The sequence below is a fragment of the Peromyscus maniculatus genome, chromosome 9 (genome assembly GCF_049852395.1).
Source record: "Peromyscus maniculatus bairdii isolate BWxNUB_F1_BW_parent chromosome 9, HU_Pman_BW_mat_3.1, whole genome shotgun sequence".
In the NCBI taxonomy this organism is placed as follows: Eukaryota; Metazoa; Chordata; class Mammalia; order Rodentia; family Cricetidae; genus Peromyscus; species Peromyscus maniculatus.
Window position 1 is genome coordinate 116,339,869 of NC_134860.1, and position 15,005 is coordinate 116,354,873.

At 44.7% G+C, this 15,005-nt stretch overlaps 1 protein-coding gene across 1 annotated transcript in view; it reads left to right on the forward strand.

Moving 5' to 3' along the window:
• The first annotated feature begins 1,349 nt into the window (after window positions 1-1,349).
• Dnajc3 (DnaJ heat shock protein family (Hsp40) member C3) overlaps window positions 1,350-15,005 on the forward strand; it is a 40,817-nt gene continuing 27,161 nt past the window's right edge. Inside the window, exon 1 of the mRNA XM_076545565.1 lies at window positions 1,350-1,604. Within this exon, the coding sequence (XP_076401680.1) occupies window positions 1,523-1,604 (82 nt within the window). The 5' untranslated portion in view covers window positions 1,350-1,522. The remainder of the gene's footprint in view (window positions 1,605-15,005) is intronic.

The window sequence follows — 15,005 nt, forward strand, 5'->3', positions numbered from 1 at the left end:
CCATACCTAGGAGCAGTTATGTCCTTATGTCCTTCCTTTTTATTTCTTTCAAAATTTACCATAATTCATGAGTTTTTCTAAAGCACGAAGTAATACTAAGGTATCAAAAGCATTGAATGATAAACCCACATTGTTTAATTATGTGTAAAACATTGCTGGTGTACAGAGCGCGTTCAAAACACAAGAAACAGCCAGACCAAAGCCTCACTGAGTAATTTGAACCCGATCTTGTTCACGTTCTTCTCTCTTTGAACGAAACGGGCACAGTAAGGAAACCCAAACAGCAGCTCCAGTGGGTGAAAAGGAGAAAAGTTGACTCCAAACTGCCAACTTGTCTCTTGGGAAAGCAGAAAGTCAACACTGAAGACTGAGCAAGAAATGGGCTATGGTTTTGTATCGAAGCATTTGAAGGACACACCAGTACCTAACTGGCTTAGGGCAGGTTAGAGCCTGGAAACCTGGAAGCCTTCCACAGCTAGCCAACCCACCCCGATAGAAGATGGGAGTGAGAGACTAGGAAAGGGCTAGGGGCTTTAAAGGGGTGCCGCCCGGACCCGCTGTGAGACTTGTCGGGCGGCTCCTGCTTGCACCTCTGACTCTCTGGAGTAACTCACAAGTGCCAGGTCCCCCAGGAAATTCCTCTTCCCAAGATGGGGCACCGAGACAGAAGCAGCACGCCCGACGGGGCTTGAAGGCGTTTCCTACTTGCTAAGAGGGACATAGGACTCTTCCATATCTCGGTCCCTACTCCCAGGCCCCCGCTCCCATGACCCAGGAGACACATGCCCACCCCACCCCACCCCGCCGCGTTCGCGCTCCTCGGCTGCGCCCAGGGGCAGCCTGGGCTGTCTGGAATAAACTTTTCCCCCGCCCACGGAGAGCGGCTATGCCGGTTCCCTTTAGCTGGCCCGTGTCAGCGAAGAAGTCGACGCCAGGCGGCCCCGACGTCCCGGGGACTTCCTGGCACCGTGCTTGCCTTTCCAGCGCGGCCGGCGGCCGCACCTCCTTTCCCCACCCCGCCCGGGCGGGCCCGGGATCGCTCTCGCCAGCCGGGCCGGCCCCAGGGCGTTCGCGCGGCCTGCGCATGCGGGCTGGGCGGCGGCAGCCCGGCCTCCGCAGCCGCTTCCTCCCCGGCCCTGGGCGACGGTTTGGAGCCCGCTGACAGCTCCACGACCTGCGGACGCAGCCTCGTCTTGTGCTTCCACGTTACCCTATCAGAGCCGGGGCGGGGCGCCAGCCTCCTCAGCCAATCGGCGCCAACCACGACCCAGGCGAGCCGGGCCGCGCCGCGGCCAGGGGGAAGGCGATTGGGCGGCGGCGGCGCTCGGGGCGTGGCGCCCCCGGGCCCCGCCCACCGCTGGTTTCCGCCGCCGGGCGCCAGCCGCCGCCGCCGCCGCCGCCGAGGCCCGGAGAGTGACTGGAGTCAGCGAGCGGACGGCGGGCGCTGGGCTGCGGGCTGTGCGCGCCGCGCGGGCTGCTGGGCCGCGCACCTTCCTGCTCTTCGGCCTCGGCGCCCTCGGACATGGTGGCCCCCGGCTCGGTGGGCAGCCGGCTGGGCGCGGTGTTCCCGTTCCTGCTGGTCCTGGTGGACCTGCAGTACGAAGGTGAGTCCCGCCCTGCCCCGGGGCGGGCTGGGGATAGGGGCGGGGGTCCTTGTGCCGGCCGGGAGCGGCGCTCCGGGGCGCGAGGCCGGGCGCCGGGGTTGGCCAAACGGGCGGAGGCCCGGCCCGAGCCGAGCAGAGGGGGCCGGGCGGGCCGCGAGGCCGGGACGGCGGCCTGGGGCGCAGCCGGGTGGCGCAGCCCGGCGCCCCGGCGGGGAGCAAGGATAACGGCGGCCCGCACGGGACAGGGTCCGGCTGGCAGGAGTCCGGGGCACGGACGGAGCGGGGGAGCCAGGGGCCGGCGAGGGCCGGTGCAGAGTGAGTCCCGTCCCATCCCCCCCAGCACCCCGCGTCGGGTGCGCAACTTAGGCTGGAGCCGGGAGAAGTCCGCGCCGGGGCTCGCGGCTCCCAGCTCCTAAGTTGCCGGGCTCCGAGTGTGGGGTTTACAGTTCCCAGCATGGCGTCATTCAACTTTGTGTTTTTCCTTCATGCTGGTGCTACGTTTTTTTAGTCCTCGGGGTGTGTGTGTGTGTGTGTGTGTGTGTGTGTGTGTGTGTGTGTGTGTGTTTTGGTGGTGGGGGGGTCTTCTTAAAAAGATAGGGAGCGCTTACATTTCACCCTGGTGTGTGTGTGTGTGTGTGTGTGTGTGTGTGTGTGTGTGTTGGTGGTGGTGGGGTCTTCTTAAAAAGATAGGGAGCGCTTACGTTTCACCCTGGCCTCCAGGCTGGAATGCTGGCTACTCCCAACAGAACAGCAAAACAAGAGGCCTGTCCCATCTGGGCTGTGAGCGGGCAGGACTTAGGCATCGAAGCCCCAAATGCCCATTGAATACTGCTCCCCAGCTTGGTTGCTGTAGTGCTGTAGTGACATCTGTCCTGGGCCCTGATCCTGTACTCAGTCCCAAAACGCGGGTCGTGGGGCAGGGGGGGATAGTAGTTAAGGAAAGTAAACAGTTGACTATTCCATGCGGGTGGGGTGGGGATCGAGGAACTGAAATTGGGGATAGCTCATGGTGAAACCCTCCCAAAGGTGCATGTGGATTTCTTTCTTTGTTTAAAAAGTCTTGCTATGTAGTTTTTACGTCTCCATTAAAGGTAGGATTGCTGTTTGTTTTGGCTTCTTGATGACCATATGTTCTTTGAACCTCAAGTTAGATTTTGTACTGTGACAGTACTGAGACCAATAATTTGACATTGAAACCAGCCGCAAAGTGGAGGGGATTGGAATTTGAAGGCCTGGACCACTTTAATATATAGGTCATTTTATTCTAAGTCTCTCGAATTTTCTAATTCGTTCTATCCTCTCACTAATCATGCTCAGTTATTAATGGCTTGGATATTTAAGAGAAGGGTGTCTGTTATGTTTAGTATCTATTTTTTTTTCAGTTACAGACATACTTTTGTTTGTTTTACCTGTTCCAGTAGTTTGTAGATCAGTCACCTCTTTCGAATTACTATTCTCTGTATGATTCCTAAGACTTTTAGCACTTCATTTATCTACTGTGGTATTTCTGTAAAAAAAAAAAAAAAAAAAAAAAAACCTTCGAATTTTTCTGTCTGGGAAGCACTGATGGCTCCTCTCTGGGGAAAGCCGGAGTGTTACTTTTTCAGGAGTATTACCTGTGTAAAACAGCGGGTGATGGGGAGGGAAAGAGCCTTTTTGTAAGCCATCTCTTATTCCGTGGAGATCTGTGATCGTCTGTTTTCCACACGTGGGAACTGGTGTTCTAAGAGCTTAATGAAAATTGATCTTGGGGCTGGAGCGACGGTTGGAGTACTTGCTGGTCCTGCTGAAGACAGCTGGGTTCCCAGCACCACATCAGGCTGCTCACATTGTAATTCCAGCTCCTGGAGTCCCCTTCTGGTTCCACAGGCACTGGACACACACACACACACACACACACACACACACACACACGAGTAAATAAAATCTTTAAAAATAAACTTGACCTTCTGTATGAACTGGACACAGGAAAATTATTGATAGCATTGCTTTCAAGCATTTCCAAGTTGTGGCAGCTGAGAAAAATAAGCATTTTAAGTTACCAATAGAAAGTGACAGGAAGGTGATTTCCTAGCAGTTTCAGTACAATGGTTCTTCCCAGGTGTGCTGGCTCATATTTGTGAGCTCAGCACTCAAGAGGCTGAGGCAGGAGGATTGTCATGAATTTAAGACCAGCCTGAGTTAATATATCATGAGTTCTAGGCCAGTCTGAGCTACAGTGTGATATTTTGTCTAAAAAAAAAAAAAAGGAAGAAAGAGAAAACATGCTGTCTCCCCCAAAACAGTGGTCCTCCAACTGTATATCAGAATCTCACGTGGAGGATTTTTAAGAGTTCTTGGACCATTTACAGAACTTGTGATTTTGTATGTCTTGGTGGAACCTGAAAATTGGCATTTTTAAAAGGATCGCAGATGACCACATTTGAGAGCCACCGGTGTACTAAATTATATGTAGGAATTAAATCGGGGTCTGCTATTTATTAGACCCTAGAGTTGGTGATAGAGTTATCAAGGCAAAGTAGCCAACGCTTGGCTTACAGTTTCTTGAATAAGTTCTATCTGGGTTCATTAACCTCAGCTTTGAGGTGGTGCCATACTGCACCTGAGACTTGGAGAGAGAAGACATAAAGAAAGTTTCATGTGAACAGGGAATGTGAAGCACAGTTTCATACTATAGATAATATTAATGATTAGCCTAACTGGTTTGTTTTTGGTTTTTTCCTGACTTAAAAATACCCCTTTAAACTAGGTTTTCTGTTGTAATCCATAGAAGGAGAGCACATATCATGAACTGAAAGACTGACTCTTAGCATTCTCTTCCTAAGAGCCTTTGAAAAGAAATCTAGAGCATTACAAATGGAATTTTTAGTAGAAAGAAAATTTTAGGGACTAGAGAGGTGGCTCATTGGTTAAGAGTGCTGGCTGCCCTTGCAGAGGGCGGGACTTCAGCTCCCAGCATCACAACCAGCTGTAACTCCAACTCCAGGGAGGTGAGGAGCTGGATCGGAAACTGTCTCTCTCTTACACAGAGATAGATACAAGAGAGAGAGAGAGAGAGAGAGGGAGAAAACGTTAGTATCTACTTTAGCATTCTCACAGTACAAATAAGATATTTCAGTTTGTTGCTAATGACTTATTTAGTGGCTTGAGTATGAATACAGACTGAAAAAACAAACATTTTATGTTGCCATAGCTTTATCTTTATTTTCTTGAATTGTATCAGGAACTCATTTTTTAATTGCACTGAATTAATCTGATTAATCCATATATTTTGGCCATCATGGGAAAAGACTCGAAAATCTATTCAAACAAAAGGTTGAGATACGTTTTACTTAAACTGATAAATTAAGAGTATATTTTACCTTTTGTAGAATCTCTGATACAAGTTAAATATGAAGAGAATTTTTTAAATGAATTATTTTAAACAGTTTATATAATCAGATGGTTTGAATTATTCAGCAAGCTAGATTATAGAGTTAGTAGTGTTTGAGTTCATCTCTCCATGGAGTTGGCTGAGATGAGAGCGGCCTAGGACTGCTCTCCATCATCTCGACAACACAGTGAATGCCTGGAGTTGCAGTTGCTTCCATTCTGTTGGACAAGGTGGTTCTGAGACGAGATCCCTGGAGCAAGTAGGCTTTATTTTCCCATGTGAAGTTAATTGTGGTTAGGTTTAGTTTCTCTTTTAATTAGTTGATTGGTTGATTGATTTTTGTCTCTGTGTGTGTTTTATTTTGATTTGTTCTTGTGTTTTGTTTTGTTTGACAGTCTCACTCTGGAGCCCAGGCTGGTCTGGATGGACTCTGGAATTTGATATGTAGATCATGATGGGCCCAAACTTGTGGTGATCCTCTCACCTCTGCCTTCTGAGTGTTGGGATCATGAGCATGCCCCATCATACCTGCCTTCTTTGAGTTATTAATCAGCAGCTTACCTCTGTTTACATAGAAATATCCCAGGGAAACCCAGTCACCTGCCCTTCAGAACTCATATGTTTATTTTCAACCATAAGTTTATTTTTCTGTTCATGTCTTTAGAAACTGGCTCTTTTAAAAATAGATAAATACGATGGGTTTGTTGCTTGGAGTTTTGGAATCGGCAAAGGTTATGCTATATGGCTCTGTGATGAGGTATATATGGTATAACATTGTCTACCTTAGAGTTCACAGAATAGGGCACTTAGACATGCATTTGGGAAGTATCAATATCTTATCTAGTTTAACTGCCCATTGCTGCAGCCACCGTATTACAGATACTCCTATGTCTCTCTGCTCTCGTGTTCTTTGGCTCTCCTTACCTGGCACATCTCCAGAACCATGGAGTTCAAACTTGGCATCTTGTTTGTTGTACGTAAGAGCTAAACACAGACGGAGAAGAACAACTGTTAGTTGACTGTTAGTCTCATTCTAGACACACAGTCTTGATCTCAACTGCACACACAGTGTTGCTAGTATTCTTACAGTTCTTCAGTATGTCTGTTCTTGAAAAATGTTATTTTAAATTCTTTCCCTTAAATAGCCAAGTCCAGTTTAAATTCCCCTTCTCTTACTCCCTGACCTTATTCTTAACAACAGAACTGGGGGAGAGGAGAGTTGGGCTGTGTGCTAGCACACATGTGGAGGCCAGAGGAAAACTTCTAGGAGGTGGTTCTCGTCTTCTTCCACATGGTGTGGGCTCCAGAATCGAGTCCAAGTCCACCAGGCTTGGTGGCGAAGCTTTGCCCCTGAGCCAGCCTGAAGGCCTCCACTTGCCCCATCCTCTTAGACAGTGTTGTGTTGAAGGTGAGAGCAGAATAGGACCGCTTTGTTTCCACAACACAGTTCCCTCGTTTATCCACATCTCTGTCCCTAGTGCTACCCAGTCTAAGTATTTTCAGCTTGATTGTAGTTTCGATTAGGAGAAGTCCTACATCACTTGATAACCTGTGTTGGTCTTTAAAAATAAAAGTTGTTCAGGCTGGTTATGAACTTGCTGTGTTTTCCAGGCAGGCTTCAAACAGTGTCCTGTCTTGGCTTCTCTTCGGTTGGGATTCTAGGCATGTGAAAAGGCCTTCTTGAATCCTCACACTGACGAAAGGCTGACTGCTGTGGCTCACGTGGCAAAGGTCTAAGGGCCAAAGGACCAGCTTCTTCCCAGCAGCCTTTGAGGAGGCGCTAGTACATGTCTGACAGCACAGACTAAGGACTGACTTCCCAAATGTGCAATCCCACCACAGTGGATTAAGTTTCCACCAGTGAATTTCAGGGATAGTCAGAGCAAGTGTTCCTCTCCTTGGTCATCACTTCCTTCTCTCCACTAGATGGCGGCTCCCCTCAGCACTCCAACAGACCTTCGTACCTTTACTGTTCTTTAATATTAATCATTTGTCCCTGAAGCTACTGGATTGTATTTTGGTTCTCTTGGTAACAGAATTTCATTTATTCATTTGAGAGACTTTATGTATTTTTATTGTATGTGTATGGATTTTTTTTGCCTACATATACGTACGTCTGTGTACCGTGTACATATCTTGTACCCACAGAGGTCAGAAGAAGAGTTACATCCCTTGGAACTGGAGGTGATTGTGAACCACCATGTAGGTGCTGGTCCTCTGCAAGAGCAAAAAGTGGTCAGGAGCAACTGCTCTTAACTCCTGAGCCGTTCCTCAACCTTGGCAACACAGTTTTAAAGAATGCTTGGTAGTTTTTGTTCTGTTATTTTTCTTATACATTATTTTAGCAACAATCATAAACATTTACATATCTGTCTCTTATCTGCTTCCACCACTTTGTTTCACCCCAGTCTTCCGTCATGAGGCTTATATCAGCTTTCTTAACTTCTAAATGGCTGACCGACCCATTTCTGATGAAGGGTTGTTGATGTAACCAACCATCTTATTAAATAAGAAACACAGAAACAATGTAAAAGAGAAAGCCGAGAGGTCAGAGCTCAGAGCTAAAATCTCACCCTTCCTCCTGCTGTCCCAGCTTCCCAAAAGAGAGCTATATCCTCTCTGTACATCTTTTTTATAGTATTATTGTTCTGCCTTCTCATTGGTTGTAAACCCAAACACGTGACTGCTTCGTCACTGTCTGAATGTACAGCCCCCTAGGTCTTAAAGGCATATGTCTCCAATGCTGGCTGTATCCCTGAACACACAGAGATCTATGGGATTAAAGGCGTGCGCCACCACCGCCACACTCTGTCTATGGCTCTAATAGCTCTGACCCCCGGGCAACTTTATTTATTAACATACAATCAAAATCACATTTCAGTACAATTAGAATACCACCACAAAGGGTCTTGGTTTTTTTTTTTTTTCTTTTTTTTCCCACAGTCTTGAGTGAATGACATGATTGGTTATTCCATTTCCTCCACTCTTCCTGTTTTCACTGTTGAACCATGATTGATAGTTATCTAGGAGAAACCTGTTGAGTGCTGATTTGGAAATTGTATGATATTTAGTAGCTTTGTCTCAGCCAGCAATCTACAAGTGAAGCAGTTACTTATTTTGTCCTGTTATTATCGGGGTGAAAACTTGATTGATCAGAGAAGAGGTAGAGAAGTGACCAGTGACCTCTCTCTTTCCTTCCTCAATTCAAAAAGGGCCTGCAGATCTTTCTAAGTCCCTTCCTACTACTTCCTGTGTCTCTCTATATGTCCTGTCTCCTCCAAAAATCCTCTATGGCTAATTCTGGTCAGCTAGTAGCTAGCTCCATCCTCTGATTCAAGGTAAACTTTATTGGCAGTCTCAGGAGTGTCAGAGTGTGATCAAAATATCCCCTAACATTAGTGTCTTTATGAATCATTTATGTTAAATTCTGAGCAGTTTGATTTGATAATTGTATGTGTTATAGACTCTGTTATTCTGAAGACTTGTAATATATTCACGTAGGAAGGCCAATAATTCCTTTAATAAATACTAAGTGTTCACCGTCTGTAATTTACTGAACTCTGTGATGTAAGGGGAAAAGTGACAGAGTCGGCTCTCAGACTTGATTTTCATTAGTGCTGGGATAAGGGTGGGAATCAAAGTTGTGAGAGACAGGTTGAACTGACAAGCAGTGTGTTGATGGTGGAACGACAAAGCGGATTTGTGAGTGCATTTGTGAGTGTGGGGATGCAGAGTATGGTAGGAGGTAGAAGGAAGGTAGGCAGCAAAGGTTTGCAGAGGAGCCAGCATTTGTGGGCAGGATCTGGTTTGTCTGTTGGCTTGTTCCTGTGGTGTTGAGGATAGAACCCAGCACCTTCGCCGTTAAGCTACATCTCTAGTCCAGGGACAGCATCTTGATGAGTGACTAAGAATTTTCTAGGTGGGCAGTTGGGGAAGGCTGTTCCATGGAACAGCAAATATAAAAGCATGAGGCATGAGGACATAACATATTTAGGGAAAGTATAACCAATTCATTTTGCTGTAAGAGTAGAAAGTAGGTAGTAGAGGAGAGGTGGATGGTTAAGAGCCTGGAGCAGTATCAGGGAACACAGGCCTGAAGTGTGCTGTCTGCCTTTAAACTTGAGAGGATCTAGAGTGACTACCCAGTAGTATGAAAATATTGCAGATAAAATATTGTTTTAGAAGAAAGGTTGTAGCATGGACTCAGGATTTGGAGGAAAGTTAAGATAGGAGTTGGGACCTTCGGGGAGTAAAAGGGATCATCACTCCCCAACTCTTAGACTATGGCATGTTCTGTTGTAGAACTGTGACTGAAGTACACCCAAGGAATAATAATTTTCTCTGCATTGTTAGAGGGTGGATCATGGGAATTTTCATAGAGATAGTGGTGTTATAACCAAATAGAAATATGATTGAATAAAATTATAAATACAGATCAAAATTTGATTCTGAAGGAACAGAGAAATGCAAAATGTCTTTCAAATGTGCTTAGACTTGTTCAGGTGGTATGGCCATAACTAAATGCTTCTTTCAATCCTAGAAAGCAAATGGAATTTAATTGGAAGAGTATCTCAATATTTGGGGGAGAGTGTGCTATCATGTGACATAGCAGTTCAAAGACATTACAAATGCATTTTTCGCTCCCACTGGACTTAAGAATCAACCTACAGTGTTGAAATAGTGCTAAATGAGAAGGATCATACATTGTGGAAAATAAAGATGCGCTTTGGAAATAGAGTGTGTGGCAGTCATTCTGAATCTTTGGGTAGAACTGACAATTTATATGAGCCTCAGTTTTTTTTTTTTTTTTTTTAAGTTATAAAGGTATCAAAGAAAATTTTAGACTTTTTAATGAACTAAACACACAGTACACCATCAGTGTTTAGTTCTTCACATGTTATTTTTCCCTCTTGATCATTGGTATGGATGGATCTGGAAATATTTTCCTTTTTTTGGAGACAGACTCTTGATGTATAGCCCAAGAGGGCTTTGAACTCTTGGCAGTCCCCCTGACTCAGCCATCCAAGTGCTGGGATTACAAGTGTGCACCATTATGCCTGCTGGCTTCATTTTCCTGGTGGTTTATCTCAGACTTTAACTCTTCTTCATTTGAGAAATTGAGAACATTGATTTGGTTGTGTCTCTGCGAAAATGTAAAAAGGAAATGTTTGAAATCTTCATGTTGTTTCAAAGACTCTTCTCCCTGATGACACCAGGATACTGATCAACATGTCCTTAACGTTGTCCTCACTGTTCATGTCAGTGTTCTAATTTGGAGATGGAAGGCAGGGTTGTAGCTCAGTCACAGTGCTTTGACCCTTATCTGACCACTGGTTCATTTCCTAGTATAATTCTACCACAGTTTTTGTACATGTCATTCTCTTGAATTAATGATGTGTAATCTTTTTTATTTTATATAGGAAGTATAAATGCTATGGGTACAATTTATATTAGAAATTACCTTTTAAAGCTACAAATTTACTCTCTGTGCCTATTTTCCTCTCTCTAACCCTATCCCTTTAAAGATTTAAAATAAACTATTAGAAATTTTAGACAATTTTAAGTTGGGCATGGTTTACTACACACCTATGTATCCATCCTGCAGCTTCAACAATTACTAACTCATTCATTGCTGATCTTATTTTGTCTGTAATTATAGAATATTTTGAAACACATCAGAAATATTATTGTGTCATCTATACATATTTAACTACATATAAGAGATAAAGACGAGGCTGCGGGGAGTTGAGTGGTGCAGTTGCCTAGTGTGTAAGGACTGAGTTTGATCCCTAGGACTACACAACAGAGACGACTTAACATTTTAAAAACTGTGTTAGCCACATGCTTTGTGTTACCTGATCATTATTCTGTACCTCAAAACTAGAGTTCAGCAATGTTTCATGACTTTTAAACAAATCAAAATACTTATTCTTACTGGTGTATTTTTAGGAATGGTTGTGCATGTTCCCTGGTACCCCTCTGGTGGTCAGAGAACACCTTGTAGGAGCCAGTTTTCTCTTTCCAGGGATCAAACTTAGGTAACCACAGTTTGTGGCAAGTGCCTTTTACTCAAATGAGCCACCTCATCAAAGATTTACAACTGTAATAATTTTAAACAAAACATATTTCTGAGTTTACTTTGCTAATTAAAAAAATATAAATAGTGTGTTAATATATTTTTGTTGGAAAAAATGATCAGCACAGCAAGATAGATTATCTTTTGAAAGCATATATGAAATCAGTCTACGTAATATATCCAACATCCTGAGTTCACATCACCACAGTTCTTTCTAATTCATATCTGGCTCCAATCTGCCTTCCACACTGCAGCCAAAGTAATGTTTTAAAATATAAATTAGACCTTCAGTTCTTGCTAAAGCCCATCCTAGAGGCTTCTTTTATTACTCACATGAACATCTAAAGTTCGTCATTCCGGGGCTTGCAGTTTGATCTGTCTTGTGCGTGTCCTCTGTCTGTCCTCACTTTTCTTACTGTCTGTAACCTCATCTGGTTTCCATGGAGCTGAGCGTGGTCAGAGCAGACTTGCTGCAGGTTCTGCGGCCTGGATGTGATTGTGGCATGTGTCACTGAGCACCACTCTCCAGCCCTTGTTACTCTGGTTCTACCAGACGTGACTGACGCAGAGGAGGCCTTGCTGACATCTGTACTCATCGCCCCTTTCTCCGGGTGCATCAGATGGCACTTAGGAAATTATCTTGTTTACTTCTTGTTCTCCATTGTGTCCTTGGTGCCACAGCTGGGGTGGAATAGATGTTGCAACCTTTGGAATCTGTAAGATTATTAGGTATATCATTTTAAACAATTTTAAAAATGTGAGCTACTAATTTTGTTTTATTTTCTTTCTTAGTGTTAGGCTGTTTAAGAATTGGCCCTTAGAGTTGGGGGGTGGTGGCACTCAAGAGGCAGAGGCAGGCAGAGGCAGGAGGATCTCTGTGAGTTTGAGGTCAGCCTGGTCTACAGAATGAGTTCCAGGACTGCCAAGGCTACACAGAGAAATTGTGTCTCAAACACACACACACACACACACACACACACACACACACACACACACACACACACACACAAATAATAATAATAATAATAATAATAATTGATTTCATGAGCTTCTTTGTGTTTCAGAAGTACTCATTTCCAGTCTGAGTAATGGCTTTGGAAGGGTGATTGCCTGGCTGTGGTCCTTTCTGTTTGTTTAATCAGAGTTTGGAACACTCAGAGTGCTTGGAGTCCATCCATGGCACAATTCAGAGAGTGCGTTTGAATGTTGTTTCTCAAAGTCCACTAAGCTAAGGTTCCTTGGGTTGCCAGGATATTGCCAGGATATGAAATTCCTTACTTGTATGTGTATACACACACACACACACACACACACACACACATATATGAAGCAACTATGTTAGGCAACTGCGCATATAAGGTACTAACCCAGTTACCATATGCCTTCTGTGTACCCCACACCCCAGATTTGTATTCAATACATAAAGTCTATCTTAGTTTTTTTTCTTTGTCATCTCATATCTAGTCAGGTTGTTAGTGACTATTTCAACACTTACTAGTGATACATTCCTATGAGAAATGTTGTTCTTATATAAGTAGCTATGTTGCTATAAAATCAGAAGGCTCACTGTACTTTTGGCCGTTTTGAAGGTCAAATAGGGAGAACAAAGATAAATGTTCTAATTCTGTTTACACAAACACGCTGTATCAGATTGCTTACATGCTCTAGATAACTAGAAGAGAAGAAAAAATGCCTTATAGTTTTTAAACACTGCAAACAGAGTTTCCTTAGCTAAGGAAGGGGAAGCTGCTTCAAGTAAGGTGGATAAGAGTCAATTTCAACTGCATCCAAACATCTGTTCCCACTACAGTTACTTATTTATCTGTGCCCCAGTGTTTACAGGAGAAACATGGTGAGACTTGATGGGACATTGGATTCAACTATAATTTTAATTTTGCAGTCCTCACAATGTTACAGCTGATTTTAGCTAGACCAGCTTTGTGACTACTGAGGCACAGGAGTGGGGTGATTATTTTGGAGTTGTTATGGAAACTCCCAGGTTGACTTCAGCTGAGAATTGGTTCTGAGCTTGACATTCTTCTCAAATACTTCAGTGCATTGAAAAGAATCCCATCCCTTATGCCAGTCCTTGTTTTCATCATTTCTTTTTCTTTCTTTCTTTCTTTCTTTTTTTTTTTTTTTTTTTTTGGTTTTTTGAGACAGGGTTTCTCTGTGTAGCTTTGCGCCTTTTTCCTGAAACTCACTTGGTAGTCCAGGCTGGCCTCGAACTCACAGAGGCCTGGCTCTGCCTCCCGAGTGCTGGGATTAAAGGCGTGCACCACCACCGCCCGGCTGTTTTCATCATTTCTGCATTATGGTCAAGTGTAGGGAAGGTACTTGGCCTTCTAAGCTGTATCTGAGTACGTTGTTACGTTAGCCCATAGTGGTAGCAGAACCAGTTCTAGTGCTTGAATTGATTACTAGCATTTCACTTCCCCCTGGCAAGTAGCTCTGCACTCACTCAGGGTCAAGGTATGAGCAAAAACCTCAAAGCACCTTTTTGTGGGTCTTTCTCCTTGAACATTTCCAGGGACAGTTTGGGCCCATTCAGGAAACAGCACATAGTAGTTTTAAAAGGAGGGATTGCTGAGGAGATGGCTCAGTTGGTATAGTGCTTGATGTACAAGTGTGAGGACAGGGTGTGAAGAAAAAGTCGAGCAGGATGGTGTATACTTGTGATCTCTACACTAGGAATGCAGAGACAGGTGAATCTCTGGGGTTTGCACACTAGCCAGCCTAGCCAGGTTACCAAGCTTCAGGTTCAACGAGAGATCCTGTCTTAAAAAACAAGGTGGAGAGTAATTGAAGAGAATACTTGATGTCGACCCTCACACATGGTACAGATGTATACATACATATACACACCACATCAAAAATTTTTAGAGGGTGAGTTTAATAGAATCTTTTCTATAGTACGTCAGTAACTACAGATGTAAAAAGAACAGTGAGACATAGTCTAGGATTGAGATTCAGCCTCAAGAGGCTGCCTTGGAAAAGAAGCTCTCTTCGCAGGACTAGGCTCAGACTTGATTGGTTGAGCTGTAGTTGTAGCTCAGGTTTGCTAATGGTGAGACACCGAGACCAGCCAGAGTGGTCTACAGTTGACGGCAGAACAGGAACCAGTCGCACCAGGGTGGATCAGCCAGTGTCGATCCGTTTTTCTACATGGACATATGGACGATACCATGAGTTGTGAGGTTAGAACGGGACTGCGCAGTGTCCTTGCTGGGCATTGGTTCCTGGGCCCAGGCTGCCGGATGCTGCGGGCTGGGCATACGGCTGGGGCAGAGCACCACACCCACTTGCTTTGCAGCCAGAGCCAGAAAACAAAACACACCAGCAAGCAGAGCCAGGAGGCATCCTTCTGCACTTCTCTCCAGCTCCCTTCCTCACGAACAACATTGTCCTCATTGTGAAGGAGAAATGCCTGAACACTTTAGTGCATTATTATGTCAGGGCGACTGCTGAAGGAGGAACTCAGTAGAGAGTTTATAGATAATTGGCCTACTTATTCAGATTATTCTACTTAAAGTGTCTCACTAGCTCTATTTTTCACAGGGTAAAATTCAAAACAGGACATAACAAGGCTCTCTAGCCTTTGGTTTCATCCTGCTTTATTCTGTGGCTCTGCTACAGTCATCCAGGTGGTCTCGTCATCCTGGCGCATATCGGGACACCGTGACTTAAAGCCTTTGCCCGAGCTGCTGCTCTTGCAGGCCCTTTTCCATGCCTGTGTGATGGGCTGCTTACTTCCTCTAAGTTTTGCTCAGATGTCAGCTGTTCAAGGAAGGATGCTTTGGACCATTGGTTTGCTTCTGTAAGAGGCCTCTCACTGCTGACCCTCTCACATCACTTGACTTACAGTAATTTTTACCTGATTATGATGTCTATCTTCTCCCACTATAATGTCTGGTACTGGGAGGATTCAAAGAGCAGGGCTCACTTATTCCAG